The sequence below is a fragment of the Barbus barbus genome, assembly GCF_936440315.1.
Source record: "Barbus barbus genome assembly, chromosome: 48".
In the NCBI taxonomy this organism is placed as follows: domain Eukaryota; kingdom Metazoa; phylum Chordata; class Actinopteri; order Cypriniformes; family Cyprinidae; genus Barbus; species Barbus barbus.
The window spans coordinates 16569857-16591566 of record NC_136726.1 but is presented as its reverse complement, the minus strand read 5'-3'; the positions used below and the strand labels follow the sequence as shown (position 1 = coordinate 16591566).

Below are 21710 nucleotides of genomic sequence, written 5' to 3'. Positions count from 1 at the left end.
TTAGAGCCTCACATCAGTGGCATGGCAAACATCTATTGTAGATGCCACAATGATAAAGTAAGTCCATCAAGTGCCTCTGATGGATCTTAATGGATCTTTCACAGGCAAGCTGAACTGAAACAACAGTAGCAGCCAGAACGTGAAAGATCTTCAGTGCAGACTTCAAGTTCTTTTAAAAGCTCTAAAATTGCAGCAATTACAATAAAACCTTAAAAAGGGTAATTAAGGAAAAAAAAAACCTTTCTAGGAACAATCTTATTTGCGGCTGGTTTTAATAATACAGTTCCTCAGCTTATGTGTGTTTATCCAGTCAAGCTTGCTTTGATGTGACCACCTCTGTCAGGGGCATTCTGGGTGATAAACCCTTGAATGGACAGTGTCTCTCTGCCTGCCCAGATGCTGATGGACAGCTTGTCGTCCGTAGCTGCTGTTTACCGTCATGTAGTTGGTGGGTTGCAGTAGGTTTGCGATACTGAACCGTGCGCCTCAATCATGTGGACAGTGTTCTGCACTCATCTTCTGTGTCATTTGCAGTGTGACTGGAATTTATTGACACAAACGGTGCAGAATGAATGATTTAGCCAGAATGGTGGTTAGTAGTGTGAATCGATATGTAGGACAAGTATGGAGATAATTCACTTGTTTGTTAAGCTAATGTGACAGTATGGTGGAGTGGAGCGTGCTCAATCAGCACAGCTGTCCAAAAATGTGTCTCTCTCTCTCTTTTGTTCTTCTCTGCTTTCTGTGTATTAGCCTTAGTCTATTTGTCCTTTCTCTTCCTTGCTTACTTCTTGTTTCTTTCCTGTCTTTCTCTTCCCCTCCTCCCTTCATATTCCATTTGTCGTTTCATGTTTTCTTCCTTACTTCCAATGTTCATTTTGGTTCTTGTTTTTCTCTTTTCCTTCCTTTTTTGCTGTCTTCCTGTTGTTTGCCTTTTTCTTGTCTTTCCTTTTCCTTATTTTCTTCCTTCCTGCCTTCTATCCTTTCCTTTTTTCCTTACTTCCTATGTTCACTTTGGTTTCTATCTTTCCCTTTTCTTTCCGTTTTTGCTCATTTCCTATTGTTTTTTGGCTTTCTTTGTGTCTTTCCTTTTCCTTTCTTTCTTTCTTTCTTTCTTTCTTTCTTTCTTTCTTTCTTTCTTTCTTTCTTTCTTGTTTACTTTGGTTTCTGTCGTTCTCTTTTCCTTCCTTCCTGTATTTCTTTTTCTTTTTTTTTTGCTTTTTGCCTTTGTATATTCATTCTGTTCTTCTTTCCTGTCTTTTTGTTTCCTTTATTTTCCTTCCTTCCATTCCTGTCTTTCTCCTTTTCTTCCTCCCTGTCTTTTCTTTTACTTTACTTTCTTTCTTTCTTTCTTTCTTTTCACAGTCCACAGTGTCCCCCTGATATGTGTCCCAGTTCCCTTCGCTTCTTCTCCAAATTTGAGAGTGGGAACCTGCGAAAAGCGATCCAGGTCCGCAGGTGAGACTCTTGCATTACAATACAGCACACGTACACAAGCACACACACACACACACACACGCAAACATGTACGGCAGACAGCTCGCCGAGTGCCCTTGGGCCTCATTTGTAGTGCATTCGCAATCACACTCTCTCTCTCTCGTTCTTATGTTTCCAGTATTTCAGCAAGCTTGTCTCGTCAACGCATGCAAGATCAAATCAAAGGCGCTGTCTACAGAGCAGTTCCGATGCGCTTAAATAAAAGAGCAGACGTTATATTTTTTCAAATGAATTGTGGCAGCGTAACAACAGATAGGGATGGAGTGAGAAATTTCTCTGTCATTTACGTAACATGTTTCTCAGTCTCTCTCTCTCATTACATCTCTCCTATTCTCTCTTACGCCCACTTTGTCTGATTTTCTCCTGTCTGTCTCTCTTTCGCACTCTCTCTTAGTCATGAATATGATTTGATTCTCAATGCTGATGTCAACTCCTCTGCACACTGTCAATGGTTCTATTTTGAAGTCAGCGGCATGGTGGCCGGCGTGCCTTATCGTTTCAACATCATCAATTGTGAGAAAGGAAACAGCCAGTATAACTATGGTAAGCCATGCAGTAGCAGTTACTATAAAGCCATGTGATTTACACAAGTAGGACATCCTGTTCTTGGATCAGCATATATTGTTACAGGAACCAGAGTTACGATACTTCACCTCAAATCACCCCAGATTGATCCAGGAGCGTGTTCTACTTGTGTAAATAATGTGTTTGTTGCATGCGGGTTATAATATCTATTTTGAGTACCGCCTACCAAGATTGAAGATGTATGTTCTTTCGATTGTTCTAGACGGCATTGATTTTGACACAATCATCTTCTCTCAAAAGAAATACATTTCTCCACTGGCACCAGCACAGCCAGCTTAAGAAGATGCCACAGTGGTAGCAGCTAAATCATATCTTAGCCTCACATTGCTCTCAGACACAGCAGTGGGCCCGAGCAGCTCTTAAATCTGACACCAGCCGTATATCCCAGAAAAATACAGTGCTTCGGCATTTCTGAGTTCCTCCCCCGATAAAGCGTTTTCAATGGCCCTTGACTGCCTTTTCCTCATTTTGGTGTGCAGCTGGGCATTATAAGAGACTCCTGCTGCCCTGAAGTCAGTGTTTTATGTCTCTATATTAAATGAGATGTCCTTTACTGTTGACCTTATTTGAGTTTGAGGAAAACTTAGTCCCAACAAACATCTACTTTGAAGGGAATGCATTTCAGGGCACCCTGTCAACCTCTCTACCTCTGGTAGTCAGTGTTTTGGAGAAATGCACTGTTCAGCATATTGGTTTTAACAAAGGAAGGTACAAACATTTCATTGGAAACTGAAGATTTAGTAATTTTGGATGAACATTATTTATTTAAATAAATAAATAAATATAAGCAGCTCAGGTGATTTTAGCTTTCCTCATTCAATATTAACTTAATTACTTTGCATAAAATGAGTAAAATCTGTCCTAAAAATGTCCTGTATCAAGATTGTTTGTTATAAATTGATATTGATTTGAGGATATTTGTGACCCTGTCTGTGAGAACCCAGCTAAAGTAATTTTTTTTTTACTACATGAAATCATCCTTCATAAGGTAAAGAACATTCTATGAAAATGTAACCTTGATATGTTTAATATTGATTGGGTAAAGCCATGTCAAAGATTGAAGTCATTGTGAAATTAATAGCTGAAATCAAGTTTTGATGCTTATCTCATTAGTTTTTGAGACTGGATTTCACAGAGAGGGTCATACTTTTTTTTTTTTTTTTTTTTTTATAACCAGTATTATCATCAAGAGAAGCAGCTTGCAACAAAAAAATAAATTAAAAAAAATAAATATATATATATATATATATATAGCAGCTGGCATTGCCATACTGAAAAACTCTTTGGTGTTGGTGATTGATATTGTGCCCAAGCTAACAACCTGAATTTTTATCAGTTACAGAATGAGCTTTAAATGACTGAATGTTTGACATGGTTTATAACTGTATGATTGTGGGACGTTTCAGGCATGCAGCCTGTGCTGTATTCTGTGAGGGAGGCGCTGGAGGGCAGACCACACTGGGTGCGAACAGGCTCTGAAATCTGCTATTACAGGTACTTCACTTCCTTTTTTACTTCAGCTCTTCACATTTACTCTCACATTCTTCACTCTGCCTCGCTGTACTGTACTTTTTCTCTATGCACTCTATTTTTTATTCAAGGTATTGCATGTAGGCCTATAGAATCTAATTGTGGTTTTGACTTCCACAGAAATCATTTCTGTGCTAGAAGAGGTCAGAAACATTCTTTCTACACGCTGACATTCACGGTGACCTTTCGTCATGAAGATGACGTGTGCTACTTGGCCTACCACTACCCTTATACCTACACCACCCTTCAGGTGTTTGACAAGACCTGCTTTGTATGAATATTAGGGCCTGGATGTCACACTTATCTCTAGAATCAGTACTATCAAGATATCAAGGTGCCGAATCGATATGTATTGTGATTTTTAAGAATCATGATTCTACATATATTTTTATTTGATATTGAAATATATTGCGATTTTTGTTTGCTAGACCATGGGGAAAAGTTTAATCTGTACACAATGTATAAAATTAGTCAAATTTCTATCCATCACATCACTTTCAGATTTTTTTTATTTATTTTAGAAGCAATAATAATGATGCACCAATTTATTTTATTTTTTTTACCGAAACGCCAAAATCAAAGTGCTTATTTAGCTGAAAACCAAATCTGAAAATAAAGGTTATTTAATAATAAGTTAATTAATAATCAACACTTTGCTGTATATAACCGTTTAAATTGCACATAAGGCAGTTTTTATATAACCTTTTCTTTAATAATATAAATTTTCTAATAATATAAATTTTATTTCTTTGACATGTAAACATTTAAATGGTAGCTTGTTTTCATGACCGATTTATACAAACATACATACATAATAATAATACATAATAATTAAACAAACAAACACATACATAATGAAGACAACAGGTTAAGAAGAAATATAATATAGTGCACATAATGCACATATTTATTGCAAACTATGAAGACAACAGGTTAAGTAATATATAATATAGGTTAAGTCAAATAAAATAAAATATTATATGTAATATAGTCTGTATATTTATCACAATTTTAGAACAAAGACATTTAATAATGGATTTGCTGAGGTAAATGTAAGCAAATATATGAGTCATGATACATTTCAGTGAGTTGTGCTGTTTCTTTTAACATACTTTATGGTGTTAAATCATGTTTATTTTGTTCTGTAACTAGTAGTAAAGAGGAAGAGATGATCAGGTGCACTTGAACTGAGGTGCTACCATGATCTGTCAATGAAGAGCATCAAAACCACATTTATTGTGTGAATTTTGTTATAAAAATGAACAGAATTTAAAAGCTAAGACTGTTTCATATCAAAAGTAACAAAGCTATTTGCTATATATAAGTATATGCTATTTGCAATACTTATTACGTAGAGACACTACCAATATTTCTTTCTGTGAAAGTATTGTACCCAAATCAACTGAAAAGAAACTAAAATATCTTAATTTCAACAAAATCAAGAGTGATTAAAACAAAAAAATTATATTGTCAAATCAGCCATAGCTGAAATGTTTGTTTATCTGTTGTAGCTTATTCACATGAATCAGACATCACTAATAAAACATCAACATTTTGGTCAATGATTTTGGCCCTCCAAAATAAAAAATTCAGTTACCAAAATTTTGGTGTATCACTAGTCATAATGGCTGAAGTAATGTATTTACAATTGTGCTCTAGACGCATTTGAAGATGCTGGAGAAGTCTGTAGACCCACAGAAAGTTTTCTTCAGGCAACAAAACCTCTGCGACACGCTGGCGGGAAACTCCTGCTCCTTAGTCACGATCACAGCCTGCCCCACTTCCAGAGCCTGGAAACATCTGCACCAGCTGCGTAAGTCTGACACTAAAACTCGCAATGAGTCAGATTTATGCTCTTGTGTGTCGACACACCTGTGAACTGAGTGTCTGATGCTGCTTTGGGTTTGTATTCAGCAGTGAATCTGTGTGTGTGTGTGTGCTCGTACAGTCTGGCAGATCTTCAAGGCGCTCGGAGCATCTGAGCTTTGTCACCTCCTGTCAGAGGTGGAGTTGAAGAGCTTCAGTGTGGGTGGGTGGGTGGATGTATGTGGGGAGGACACCGTTAGATGGATGACAGTGCTTGAATCACTACCTGAAGCATATGTTATACCAGGAGACAAAAAGTTAAAAGAGCTTTGAGAGCGCACATGGATTGAGAGGAAGTCGGTTTCAGTTTTTATTTGATTTTTGTTGGAAGTTGCTTCAAAGGCAACATGAAATCAAAACATAGCCGTTTTACTTATACCCTTGTCTTATTGTTTGATTTGTCAGTGTACGTTATTTAAAAAATATTTTTATTTATTTTTTTGCAAGAATAAAATCAATGCAAAGCATCTAAATATGATTTATTTATGAAATTTATTTATTTTAGTATGATTTTTAGTTAGTGTCTTCATGGCACTTGGAGCTATGATGACCAAACCTGTAGAAATTAAAAATAAATAAATACGCAAATAAATAAATGTGTGTATAAATAAATATGTGTATAAATACACGTATTCTTGTTTAAATACATATAGAAATAATTAAACGTGTGATGAAAGTAGCCAAATAAATAAAATAAATTGGTGGGCAAATGGAAAATGTTTAAGGAAATGCTAAACTCATCCTAACTATTTTCATTTAATCACTCATTTATTTCTGAATGTAATTCCACATTTATTTTTCCTCTGTGCAACATGCTAATGAGAGGGTGTCAACCATGGACTTGGTCCAGTTGTGTCATAGCTGGAGGCGCAGCTTTCCCTCTGACAGGAAATGCATGGTGTTAATCCAGTAAAGCCTACGTAAAGTCACTTTTGCCATTCAACAGACCAAGATAGATAGAAAAACTGTCTTGAAAAGATACTGTACGGACAAATGAAAAACATTTGTCCGTACAGTATCTGTGACATTACAAACGACCCAACGGAATGGCCAGAGGTGTCGTTTCCCGACATTCGATATTCGCAAGGGACCATCTCTAAAGTTAAATACGGCATTGGTATACCCTTTTCTATCTTTGACAGTTTATTTGAATAAATATCAAAAAACGAAAAGGTGTGCATTATAACTGAGACCTATATGAACACTTTTTCAGTTGGTTGTGTTACTGTAAGTCATTCTCCTCAAATGCTATTGAAGTTAGAAAAGTGTAAACAGACACACAGATGCTTTAATATTCTTGTGCAGTGACACAGATCACATAAAGCACATTTATGAAGCATCTAGCAAAAGCACTTGGTGGTTCCTGTCTTGAATCGGTACTCACACCTGCTCTAGCATTAGTGCTGACAGGTGTGACTGTCAGCTGCAGAGATAGATGTCTCAGACTGAAGAAATATCTAGAGGGACACTCTGGGACATGCTGACCCAGCTGTGGGCCACTTCCACTGGGTAGCACGGTGCTCACCAAACCCTCGTCTCCTGATGAATATGGAGGCGAGACATCTGCAGCTTGATCCCCATAGACTGATGCAGAGCATCTGGCTCAGCTAGGGGTGGAGGGACGGCCCGTTCCGATCAACCGATTGCTGACAGTCCCCAAGACACTCCGACATACTGCAAAGTGACCTGCTGACAATTCCCAATGACTGTCTTACACAGTGACCTGTTTGCACACTTGGAACTTGTGCCGTTGATCAAAGACTGTCAGTTATTAGCTCGTTTAAATTAGCTATGCCTGAATTCTGTGTGTGTGTGAGAGCGAGCGCATTTATGTATGTGTAATCAAATCACATAATGAAAGCACACATATGGACTTTATTCAGGAATTTGATGGCTAATGAAATCAGTGACATGGAAATGACTTCCCATAATTTTAATTGAGGCACTGCTTTAACTGTTTTAACAGCATTAGACTTTGAAAATTACTTATATCATAGCATTTTAAAGCCTCTGGGACTTTAGATTATTATAATTTATTTTTAGCAGATATATGTCTTGCTATTTTAACACCCTAATGACCTGCATATCTGCAATTATAAAATTAAAATTTGTAATGAAATCCATTGTTGGAGTTACTAATTAATTTAACATATTGCATTATTGCATTTCTCGTAAAAAAAACAAACAAACAAAAGTTTCCGCTTACGACAAAGGTAATTGTGACATTTTCTTGTGTTTGCAACTTTATCTCACAACTGTGGCTTTATTTATTTATTTAAATCGCACAATTGTGACTTTTTCTCAAAAGTTTGTGTGGTGATGGCGCAGTGGATAAGACACATGCCTTTGGTGTGAGAGACCCGGGTTCGAATCCACTGTGAGACACCAATGTGTCCCTGAGCAAGACACTTAACCCCCTAGTTGCTCCAGAGGCGTGCGACCTCTGACATATATAGCAATTGTAAGTCGCTTTGGATAAAAGCGTCAGCTAAATGTAAAATGTAAATGTTTGGTTTTTATATATCACAAGTATAACATTATTTCTCACATTTGTGACTTCTCAAAGTGTGATTTTATACCTTAAAATTGTAAAAATAAGTACAACATAATTTTTCAGTTGAGACTTTTCTCAAAATGTGATTTTATATCTTAAAATTGTAACAATAATTCTCGCAATTGTGACTATTTTTCTTAGTGTTTGGTTTTATATCTCATAATTATAACATTTCTTAAAATTGCAACTTTTTGTACTTTTGTTTGTGATTTTTTTTTTTTTTTTATATATATATACAGTATATATATATATATATATATATATATCACAACTGCAACATTATTTCTCGCAATTGCGAATAATTTTCTCATATATCTCAATTTTTTTATACAAACCCGATTCCAAAAAAGTTGGGACACTGTACAAATTGTGAATAAAAACAGAATGCAATGATGTGGAAGTTTCAAATTTCAATATTTTATTCAGAATACAACATAGATTACATATCAAATGTTTAAACTGAGAAAATGTATCATTTTAAGGGAAAAATAAGTTTATTTAAAATTTCATGGCATCAACACATCTCAAAAAAGTTGGGACAATGCCATGTTTACCACTGTGTGGCATCCCCTCTTCTTTTTATAACAGTCTGCAAACGTCTGGGGACTGAGGAGACAAGTTTAGGAATAGGAATGTTGTCCCATTCTTGTCTAATACAGGCTTCTAGTTGCTCAACTGTCTTAGGTCTTCTTTGTCGCATCTTCCTCTTTATGATGCACCAAATGTTTTCTATGGGTGAAAGATCTGGACTGCAGGCTGGCCATTTCAGTACCCGGATCCTCCTCCTACGCAGCCATGATGTTGTAATTGATGCAGTATGTGGTCTGGCATTGTCATGTTGGAAAATGCAAGGTCTTCCCTGAAAGAGACAACGTCTGGATGGGAGCATATGTTGTTCTAGAACTTGGATATACCTTTCAGCATTGATGGTGCCTTTCCAGATGTGTAAGCTGCCCATGCCACACGCACTCATGCAACCCCATACCATCAGAGATGCAGGCTTCTGAACTGAGCGCTGATAACAACTTGGGTTGTCCTTGTTCTCTTTACTCCGGATGACATGGCGTCCCAATTTTCCAAAAAGAACTTCAGATTTTGATTCGTCAGACCACAAAACAGTTTTCCACTTTGCCACAGTCCATTTTAAATAAGCCTTGGCCCAGAGAAAACGCCTGCGCTTCTGGATCATGTTTAGATATGGCTTCTTTTTTGACCTATAGAGATTTATCCGGCAACGGCGAATGGCACGTTGGATTGTGTTCACCGACAATGTTTTCTGGAAGTATTCCTGAGCCCATGTTGTGATTTCCATTACAGTAGCATTCCTGTATGTGATGCAGTGCCGTCTAAGGGCCCGAAGATCACGGGCATCCAGTATGGTTTTCCGGCCTTGACCCTTACACACAGAGATTGTTCCAGATTCTCTGAATCTTTGGATGATATTATGCACTGTAGATGATGATAACTTCAAACTCTTTGCAATTTTTCTCTGAGAAACTCCTTTCTGATATTGCTCCACTATTTTTCGCCGCAGCATTGGGGGAATTGGTGATCCTCTTGCCATCTTGACTTCTGAGAGACACTGCCACTCTGAGAGGCTCTATTTAGTTGCAAATTGGTCCTCCAGCTGTTCCTTATATGTACATTTAACTTTTCCGGCCTCTTATTGCTACCTGTCCCAACTTTTTTGGAATGTGTAGCTCTCATGAAATCCAAAATGAGCCAATATTTGGCATGACATTTCAAAATGTCTCACTTTCAACATTTGATATGTTATCTATATTCTATTGTGAATAAAATATAAATTTATGAGATTTGTAAATTATTGCATTCCTTTTTTATTCGTACTTTGTACAGTGTCCCAACTTTTTTGGAATCGGGTTTGTATATCACAATTGTAACATTATTACTTGCAATTGTGGCTATTTTTTCGAAGCTTGACTTTATATCAAAATTGTAGCATGATTTCTGTACTTACGACTTTTTAATAATTTCATAATTATTTTTCATAATCTTACTGTGACTATATTTCTCATATTTGAGACTCATAACACGTTAACGTGACATAACATCAGATACAATTCAAACTGAATAGAATACTGCATATTTATTGTTAAAAATGGAAAATTAGCCAATTTGGATAATAAAACCAAACAAGCTGTATCTTATAAGAGGCCAGATCATCAGAATGCTGGTATGATATTTGTCAATTAATGCATAGAATACACTTGCAAATGTAACTTAAAATCATTCTTAAGTTCACTAATTAAGTAGAAATAAGTTCTAGTGCAGTTCTATCCAAACATGTGTAGTCTACCAAATTTGAAGAAACTGGTTTTCCCATAAGTTGACACACAGTAGTGTTGTGACAGCCGCTGCAGCAGTCAAACACAGCCTTACCGCAGTCAACAACATCCAGCGAGATTCACGTGGCTCTGTGTAAACATCAAGCCCGAAACACACACGCTCACACACGCAGGGCACCTCATCCATCTGTCATCGTCCTGCTGAGTGTGTCGTCCCAGCTGACACCATGCCGAAACTTCACAGTGCATTTCATTAATCTGAACATCCGTGCAAAAAACCCTCCTCCAACAGGAAGAGGCTGTGTCAGTAAATCAGAGTCGCTAGTAGATGAATTGATTTCAGATAGTATAAGGATCCTTCCACAAAGTGGGGCCTTTTGTATACATAAGTGTCCCTCATATACATAAAACTAGCTAAAAAAATCTATCATTTGTATTATCTCTATCATTCCATCTATTGCTTTTTTGTTCACTCTTTAGTTTGTTCTGTCTCTGCCTACCATTTGTTCATTCTGTTTATCTATTTTTCTGTCTATCTATTTTTCTATTGTTCTATATCTATCTATCTGTCTATCTATCTGTCTGTCTGTCTGTCCTGTCCATTGATTTTCGTTTGTTCTTTCTGTCTATTTCTGTCTATTGTTCTCTATCATTCTCTCTATCATTGTCTTTTTCTATCATTCTATCTCTTTCTATCGTTCATTTGTTCTTTGTTCCATCCATCCGTCCGTCCGTCCGTCCGTCTCTCTATACATATAATCATAATTCTTTCTATTGATCTGTCGTTCTATCCGATTTATAGAAGACCCTCTAAACTATTTAAAATTAACAAACACATGAGTTTAACCCTGTACTTGTGAACTGTACACATAAGGCGGCAGTCTGTGGCAACAAAACCCTGACATTTGCCTGTTGGAGGATTACACCTTGATTAGCACATGGGGGTTTAGCGGCGTTAGCACATGAGCTTTGCCTTTACACATAGTGGGATTTTCATAATCACTTTACAATTTCTCTCAGATGCAGGACTTATGTGAACTCCCGTCCGCTGCATTATTGAATTAAAGGCTTCAGATATGATTAACTGTGTTCATGATGCCCCACATCAATCACCACAAACAAATTAAGCCACTTTTATAATCCAGTAGCGATTATGAGGTGATGCGGGGTCACGGCTTGTTTCTGTGTGTATAAGAGAGAACGTGACTGGACATCGTTGAGGATGAGGATGTGTTAATATGACACTTCAGACGAGCCGTGGCAGCTTTTGTTTAGCATTAAAGTTGTGCAGCTGACCAGTAGAACAACATCAATTGAACCGGATGAATTTAACGGCTTAATCTGCAGTTGGTATTTGAATAACTCTCACAGACTTATCTGTACCTGCAAACAACACCAGCTTACTTTACATTTACACTTTTATGCTATTTCTTAGAAAAAAGGGAGTAAAAATATCTTTGCAGCACTCCCTAAGCAAAAAAAGATGTCCCGTTATATAAAGAAAACAATTTTAGTTGGTTGTCATTTGAGTGCACTGCAGGTGTATATCACTAAACAGACTTATGTATTTGGGACATTGTGTGTGCTATGCAAGAAATTAAACTTTATATTAAGGAATATTTTTATATTCCCCTAAAAAAGAAAAAAAGAGAGAAATAAAAAGAAAAACTGGAAATAACCAGGAATTGTAAAATTGTGATTTCAGGGGATGCAAATTAATAAAATGAATAAAAAATACAATAATAAAATAAATTAGTAGAACAATTCAGGAAATTCTTTGTACAATTTTCTGTTATAAATTTTAACAGTATAGCAATCAATCAACCAATCAATAAAACAGTTGTGCATTTAGCATACATATGTTGTTATAATAATAATAATTGTTATTATTAATAATAATAATATTATTATTATAAGAAATTAAATATTATATTGTTATTCAGTGTTATTCTATACAACATCAACAACAATATTTTTATAATAATAATAATAAAAATTACTATATAATAAATACTTAATAATAACAGTAATAATAATAATAATAATTATTATTATTATTATTATACAACACTGAATAATAACAATATAATATTGAATTTCTTCTTCTTTTATTTTTTATCATTATCATAATTTATTATTAGTAGTATATAAATTATCAATTTTCTCCCGTCTTGAGGTCAAATTTATTTTAAAAAGTTATTTAAGGACTGTTTTAGGCATTTACATGACCTTACATGACTCAAAAACATTTGTGTTGTGAAAAAATCATGACACAATTATATAATCACATATACATTTATTTGGCTTGGCTGTGAAATAATAAATGTTTTCCTGACGTCGACAATTTAGAAAAGCCCTTTGAGTGTGTGTTACAGAAATACAAGGCTCTTATCTGTTAGTCACATTGCCCATGCCTTCTGCTGACAGTCAATGATAAATCCTATATTCAATACCTTTCTGCTTGCGTTTGACTCTACATTAACATAGTCTGTCCTCCATTGGCATGCATCCTGCAGCCTACATGCTTCTTTCTTCCTCTCTCTTTTTATATCGCCATCTGCACTGCCGCTCTGTCCTTCATGTTCACACAGTCTCTTCAAATAGACATCATAACCCCTATTTCACCCACAGTCCACTGGACAGAATCCAGAAACTGGGCTACGGTATGTAAAAATAATGACTTCGCTGGTCGGTTTTACCCTTTTTCAACTGAGATGCTGCTGGATATGGAAACATCTCTGAACCCTGATTCTTACATGGCATTTGTAAATAATAGCCTGTCATTTTATTTTAGGCAGAAAGAGATTGTGAGATTTGAGGACACATCTTTATGCTTTTATGAGATGGATTTGATGCAATGATCAAAAGTTATTTAATTTTAAAAATATATTTTATGTTGAAGGTTATGTTGAAAATATGTTATTTTATATTTTAAATCTTATGTTTTGTATTTTATATTTCTATATTCATGAAATGGTCTCATGAAAATATCTTTTAAAAATTATCATTTCAATATCAAAATCCATCCATCCATCCATATATATATATATATATATATATATATATATATATATATATATATATATATATATATATATATATGAAGAGTTCATTTACAAAAACCGATAACGTTCATTGAAAGTGTTTTTTTTTTTTTTTTTACATATTAAATATTTGTTTTATAGCAAAAGCAGATAACTCCCAACAGTCCCTTTTTGGCAAAAGCAGATAGGCTAACTCCACATTTCATGTTTTAGAGTTGAAAAAAAAAGCACTTGTTTAATCTTTGTAATCTCCTCAGATGACAATGTAGATGCTGTTGTGATCATAGACTGTATGGATGTGATTACACGCAATAAGGTTAGACAAGAACGCATTTAGGTATTTGGACAACTTTAATGAAAGGTTTTGATCCACTTCAAATGTTGACAAGTGTATAGTTTTGTTTTTATAGACAAATGAATTGCTGTAAAATATATGTTTATCTCAACTCTTTTGGCTTTTCAATAACTTACTTAACAGCCCACCTCTATTCCTATGGGTGTATTGAAGATGACCTCATTGCAAAAACTAGGATGACCCCATTGTATAAAAAAAAGTACAGACACTTATAACAGTGAATCCTCTTGTCGTGGAAAGTGTCTCCCTGCAGACCGCTTTTGGCGAATCTGTCACACTAAACGGGATTACACTTGATAATTAACAACCCAAGAAATGAGCATGAGCCAGATTCCTATGAAACACTTTTAATTAATAAAAGGCTAAATTAAAAGCTGCATTTTCATAAGCTTTGCGAGGCAAATTCATCTCGTGATTACAAATGGACAAGTCTGATATGTACTAATTGGACTTGATTTGCATATACAGGAAAGGATTAGAGATTGGTTTTGATAGCTTAAGGCTGCCTTTGTACTTTACGATCAAGAGGCGGAGACTTTTTCTCCCTGGGTGTGTGTGTGAGTGAAGAGTGTGTTAGCACGTTCCACTGATGATTAAAAATGTATCACGCATTTGAACAAAATTAGATGTATGACAGAAGGATATGAACATTTATTTACAGATATTAATAAAGATCTAGCAACTCATGAAAATCTTTGACCACTGCTGAAGTCTACGTTCAAGTGTAGGCCTAAGTTTAGATTGTTGTCACTGAACAATTTACAGTATAATTCTAAGTACAGACTTAGTTCTAGACCTAGATTAGACATAGATAGAGACAGTATGTCTGTGACTGCTTCTGCAGGCATTTTATAATGTAATACTACACACAACCTAATTTAAGTCTGATCTAAATCTGGGTCTGTGGATATTTTTTAAATGTGTAATGCCTAGTAATTTAATTAGTTAAGGTCCTGGTTTATATGTGTTAAGACATTCTAACGTGTGTAAAACTAACCTAATTTTATGACTTAGGTCTATGTTTGGTCTAAGTCTGGTTGTACATCTGTAGACATTTTTTAAAATGTGCATAACTAACTTAATTTGATTAGTCTGGGTCTATGTCTAGTTCTAGTTCTACATCTGTCTGGATCCAAATCGGTTTTATGTCAGCAGTCATTTTAAAGTGTGTAAAAATTAATTGTTAAACTTATAACTAGCTTAAATTTGTAAGTCTGGGTTTATGTTTGGTTCTACAGTACATCTGGGTGTCTTTCTGTGTCTATGCCTGTCTAAGTCTAGTTTTATGCCTGCAGATATTTTAACGTGTGCAAAACTCAATTTGGTAAGTCTGGGTCTATGTTTAGATCTAGATCTAAGACTAAGTCCGGTACGTGTTGCAGTCTGAAGCTGGGTCTTCGAGTAATACAGACATTTTAAAGTGTAATACAACCAGCTTAAAAGGATAGTTCACACAATAATGAAAATTCTGTCTCACCCTCATGTCGTTCCAATCCCATAAGAGCTTCATTCATCTTTGGAACACAAATTAAGATATTTTTGATGAAAACCGAGAGCATTCTGACTGTGCATAGACAGCAACACAACTACCATGTTCAAGGCCCAGAAAGGTAGTACAGACATTGTTAAAATAGTCCATGTGACATCAGTGTTTCGACCGTAATGTTATGAAGCTACGAGAATATTCTTGTGTGTAAAGAAAACAAAATTAACGACTTTATTCAGCAATTTCTTAACTTCCGTGTCAGTCTCCATCACCTGGGCACGAGAGTACCTTGGCGTATGCGTACGCAATGAAATATAAGTGTCACTGTCATTTGATAGTAGATGTGGTGAATAAGTTGCCAGCGATTAAAATATTGATTTTGAAGGCATTGAAAACGATAGTTTTGGGAATATGGTTGAGATCGCGAAAATGAGCCTACATCTATGGACACTTTAAAGGGTATAATATTATCAGATTCCTTTGTTATTGTATGTTTATAGTCAACAAAAGCTTAGGAGTTTAAGTCTAAGTCTAGGTCTGTCCCTAAGTCGAAGAATGCCACTTCCACCTTCTTATAAATCTGACCACTGGGAAACATTTCATACTCTAGTGGATCTTTATGGAAATCGACTATACTCAAGGAACCCATGAAACCTGTATTTTTTCTCCACATAATGTGCAGTATCATAAGCCCCACTTCCAAAAGCCTTTCCTTTGAACGTCGTAAGTGCCGTTCAACAGGGGCACATAAACCTGGCTGTTTAAACCCTGACACACACACACCACACATTCAGAAGCAAGCACGCACACACACACACACACACACACACACACACAAATGGGAAGGAGATAAACCAGCATGTTTTAGGCGATGTCAGTGGGAGGTAAGTTTGCTCAGATAGCCGCGAAGCAGCAGGAGAGACAAAGACACAAAAATGAGTTTTTATGCCCTCTCATCTCCTTCTTTCCTTTATATTTTCTGTTTTCACTTTTCTTGCTCTTTCTCTGTATACTGTTTGGGTTGAAGTCTACTGTGTGCCAAAGACTCCTCCGTACAAGGAGTGAAAGCCCGGCTCTTAAAGGATTGGGCTGTACTCTTCCCACTGGGAGCGTGGGAAGACTGATTTGTGTGGTAGCGGCAGAGAGATCTAATGAAGGACTCCATTCTCTCGTAGCTTCACGAAGCACTCCCACGTCTTTGTACACTCACTTTGCGTGTGGCAAACAACATATATTTTATTAGGCATTTAGCGGTGTAAACATGTAAATGGGATCAAGGCAGAAATACACATGGAATGGATATGTGGAGGTTTCTCTTCACAGACGGATAAAAATAGCTCCTTCAGCTTATTTGCACAGTGCAGTTTGCTGTTGGATGTAGAATGGAGGAAACAGTACAGTTTATTGCACAAAAACGTTCTTTTACTGGTAGGATGGAGTAGTGACAAATGGATGTGCAGGAATACAAGTCAGCAAGTGTGATGAAGGACAGATGGAGGGAGAGTTGAAGTGGAGAGGACAGAGGGTTTGCAGGCAGGACTTCATCAGGAAATCAGCCGAACGCATCGAGGGCCTGAAGTCTCTGATTCTGACTCGAATTAGAATTTAAATGATCTCAGTTTTTGCGGTACTGGAGCAGTCAGCTCTTGAGGGGAATTGAGCGCGTGCACCAAGCTGATGTGATATTTATCAAGCGTATTTTATATTTAGGACACTTTTATCAGGGATACCTGCTTTTTCAGGATTGTTGTAGTTATTTTCAGCACTGAAACTACATTATGCTCCACAATCAACTTGCATGTGTTGTGTAAGGGTCAATAATATGAATTACATAAATTACATTTTATATTTAAAGGGGTCATATGATGCGATTTCAAGTTTTCCTTTCTCTTTGGAGTGTTACAAGCCGTTTGTGCATAGATAAGATCCTTGAAGTTGCAAAGACTAAAGTCTCAAAACCAAAGAGAGATTCTTTATCAAAGTAAAGACTCTGTACATCACGATGTGGAAATATTTGCGTAATGCCGCCCAAACTTTCATGCAAAAGCCTTCTGAAAGTAGATGCATTTAGGAATCATTAAGATTACTTACAACAGAACAGCACAACCCAAATGTTATCACAACGCATTTTATGGACGACCGTTTTGTGAACCTAGGAGAGGAGGTAATTCTGACTTTGCTATGACAATCTGGCACTTCTGAATCAGCAAGTGTAAGTATGTTTTGATTTTGACTGTTCAAATGCGGAGTTTTGCACGTCGTGTGTGTGTGCAGATTATTTGATGTAAAAGAACTCGGGTTAGCCTTCCCCCATACGCGTATTTATGGGGGCGCTACAGAAGTGTTTGAGAGAGGCGGGGCATAAAGGACCTACTATAATGTACAGTATTTGAAAAATAATGTGTTTTTTGGACATTAAAGCATGTCAACATATTCTGTTACACCAAATACACAAAATGAAGATCTTTAAAAAAGCATCATGTGACCCCTTTAATATTAAAATTAGGGCTGTCGTTTTACCAAGATAGTTTAATTAATTTGTAAGAGAAAAATAATGTGATTAAAATATTTTAATGCTGACCTATGTCATACATTTCCAACAGTTGACTGTTGAGTAGACAAACAGCAGGCAACAACGCGCTGCGTAATTTAGCCTATAAAATGCAGTTATATGCCATTAAAATGTAAGATATTGAAGCAAATGCCCCTTTATGAATTTTGTTGAGACAAATAAAATATTTCTTTAATATTAATTTAAAATTAATTTTTTTAATGATGACTTTAAATGATCTTTTGGGGGTATTTTCAGAGCCAAATTTAATTAGATTGATTAATCTCCACATCATGTAATTAACTAATAGATTACAAATTGTAATCGACTGACAGGCCTAATAAAAATATTATCTAAATCGATATTTTATAGATTATATTAAATATATAGAAGTATATAATAATAATAATAATTTATAAATAAATGTATATTCATTCTATTAATCTATTTTATGCAATTCATCTATTTCTATATTATTTTTCTTAATTAAAGATCCAACGGAATCCATATAGAATGTTTGTATGGGCACATCTATGGATCTGGGAACATGATTAACTTGTGTTTATTAATTTGTGTGTGTGTGTGTGTGTATACTGTATGTACATATATATATATATATATATATATATATATATATATATATATATATATATATGCATGTACAAAAATATTTAAAATGTATTATTATTGGGGCTTAAAGTAAAGTAGTAATTTACTTCCTTTTATTGCCTTTTAAATTATATGACTTTATGAACTTTATGATATTCATAAAAATAACAAGCAAACAAACAACTATTTTTGAAAGGGGAATTACGTACATTTTTACAGCCATTAAAATCTTCTCTTACAAATGTTATAAGTTTTTCTATAAGGTATTATACTTACATAAATGCAGAGATATCTTATTTCAAAATAATTTCCTTTTCATCAGCTTGCCCATCCTTATTTCTCATTGACCCTTAAGCTGAATGCAAAATTGCAGGTCACATGCTATTCATGACAAACGTATGCCATTCATTATTATGGCAAAAGGCAGCAATAATGGCATTATCTCGTTTTACGGCTCAAAAAAAAAAAAAAAATCATCACTCCAGCCTAATTGCACGGATGTATTCATATTCAATTAAATACAGAAAATGAAACGGAGCCGGTGAAAGAGTGCATAAACAGAGGCCATGCAGAAACTCATTAGGAAATCATCAATGCCAGAATCACACAAATTAGTCGCCCCTTCTGCCATTTTTGTGGGGTGGCAGCCAGGGCCATAATAGTCAAGCTAAATTAAATTTTAATGTGTTTTTGATAAGCTTTGTCCATCTCTTTTGGCTTTGTAAACTTGCTCAGCAAGGTGATGTAATTTCTCCGTCCAGATGAAACGAGTCAAGGGCGACGTCGACTGAAAATCTGATGTGGCGTAATTGCCATGTAATGTTGTGACAGTGACACGTTACACTGATTTGGTAGCTTTCTCCTGTTTAAAATATGAGCAATCTACAATACAAGCTACTCATGCCACAAGTTATCTTTTACATGTATTAGCTACATAAGTGAACGATTAAGCAATATGTTAATACATTAAAACCTTCTTTTTCATATTCATGTTTCTTTTAGGTAACCGGCCATGTGTGGTGCTGACAGCAAGGGTTCATCCAGGTGAGAGCAATGCCAGCTGGGTACTGAAGGGCACGCTGGAGTTCCTGTGCAGCAGTGATCCTGTAGCAGAGAGCTTGAGAGAGGCCTACATCTTCAAAGTCATCCCCATGCTCAACCCTGACGGGGTCATTAATGGCAAGTATGTATACATAAATACACAGTGTGCAAATCACTTCATTTATTACTTTCAAAATGTTGAATTTAGAAAAAAATACAAGATCTTTGTTTTGTTTTGTCGTGCAGTTTTTGAATATGTGCTGTAATGCACATTACCTTTGCTCATTCTGTGTTATGATCTTAGTAAGTGTTGTTTGATGAGGAACATTTGTTTGAGGACCTTTGCGTGTTTGTATGAAGGTGATGCTGCAAATTTGATCTATCTGTCTGTCTGTCTATCTTCATAACTTTGTTTTTATTCTATTTCTATTTAATATTTGATATCAGATTTTATATCCAGATTCTGATCCAGTCAATGATAGTTAGTCAGTGATCCTGATTCTTGTTTTGATGGTTTGGTCAACACAATATTTATGTTTAATGGTTGGCTGACTTATATAAAAGAAAATTTATGGAAATGATAAACATATGTAATTAAAATGTACAAATAAATTATATTTCAATATTTAATTATTGTTATTATTATTATTATTTTAATGCTTTGTAATGGTTTACTGTAAACAATATATTAACAATTGTGTTTATTTTATTATTATTTATTATTTTTATTATATTTTATATAATAAAATAATAATTATTATTTATATATGTTTATATTAAATGTATTATATTTTTCATGGTTGACCGATTTATATAAATGTATACTTATGGAAATTATAAATATATGTCATTAAAATAAAATAAATATATTTGTAAAGCAGTTTTACATGACAGAAACAGCGGCAAGATAAAACATAAAATATTAATGTATTAAGTACTTAAATTATATTTATTATAATTGATTATATTTATGATGTTTAATGGTTGATTGTAGATAGATAGATAGATAGATTGATTGATTTCCTTTTTCTCAGTGACATGTCACACCGTATTGTTTTAAACTCATATTGTTTAAAAATCTTTCCATCATAGCCTGCAGGTTATATATGACCTCTCGGTGTAATATCAGTGTAGCAGGTCCCTGCGTTTGGCACTAGAATATTCATGATTGCCTTGGGCATCTGTAAGCAGGCTATTTCTTCCCATCTGAAAGTTCAGTCACCATCTTGTCCAACAGAGCTGCACACATTAAGGCAGTCACCTTTTTGTTCTTGGAATCGAGTGCTGAAATGAAAAAAACAAATGCCAGCGTGTTTTAATCTTCCGGATATCGCCATATCTCCCCTGCTGTTCCCAGCTAGATAGTATTTACATGTGTAAAACCAATACAGAGGTCAACCCTGTGGCTGTCCCTATTTAAGAGCTCTCCTCCTCGGCTTATCAGCACTCTATTCACAGTCAAGGAATGATCGATTCTTCTCGCGGCTTCCTCACAACCGAGGGTGACCTGATTTCCTCGCTGAGAGACTGGGGTCTCCTCCATTGCGTGGCCTTCTCTTTATCTCCCGTCATGTGTACAGGCGCTTCTGTATGCGGCACTATTGATCAGGCATGCTAATTGTATTAGAGAGGATGCTCAGAGAATGGAGGTGTAGATCAGTGGGCGGCCAGTTAAGAGACTCGCTCTCGTTCTTTTCATACGAACCAGGATTTATTCATCCAGTGACCTCATAACAAGCGTGTGGATGATAAAGACATGATCTCCTGAAGTTATGCTTCAAGTCTGGAACTGTGCAAGAGCCAAATTTTTTTTGTGAACTCTGTGTTATTTATGGATAAGATAGTTGGGGAAGTGAGGCAGAGACTTGACCTGTGTAGTTGTGATCACAGGTTCAAGCTCTTAAAAATTCACAAAAAAAAAAAAAAATCTGTCATCATTTCCTCACTGTTGTGCTTTAATACTGGTACTTTTGCTTATTACAAATTGTAGTCCATTAGTGATTTCAAAACAATTGTAGTAATGTAATCCATATTTCACCTATAATCCTATATTATACATTTTAGGTAATATAATTAGACTACTTTTTAATTACTTTTAGATTATTTTTGACCCAATTTGTTTATCACATTGATTTAAATAGGATAATCTTGTATCAAATTGATATAAAAAATATATAAAGAGTAAGAAAATATATTCCATTATATTTTGATTCAGTATTAGATTGAGATATCAGATGAAGATTTCTTGGTTCTGATTCAGAGTTTGGTTTTGTCTATAATTCTGAT

The 21710-nt window shown here is 35.3% G+C and overlaps 1 protein-coding gene across 1 annotated transcript in view; it reads left to right on the top strand.

Moving 5' to 3' along the window:
* The window catches only part of LOC306866353 (cytosolic carboxypeptidase 4-like), a 153620-nt gene that overhangs the window by 52599 nt on the left and 79311 nt on the right, over window positions 1-21710 (top strand). Inside the window, exons 13-18 of the mRNA XM_079411511.1 lie at window positions 1366-1458; window positions 1892-2040; window positions 3489-3576; window positions 3733-3862; window positions 5272-5425; window positions 19386-19566. Of these exons, the coding sequence (XP_079267637.1) occupies window positions 1366-1458; window positions 1892-2040; window positions 3489-3576; window positions 3733-3862; window positions 5272-5425; window positions 19386-19566 (795 nt within the window). The remainder of the gene's footprint in view (window positions 1-1365; window positions 1459-1891; window positions 2041-3488; window positions 3577-3732; window positions 3863-5271; window positions 5426-19385; window positions 19567-21710) is intronic.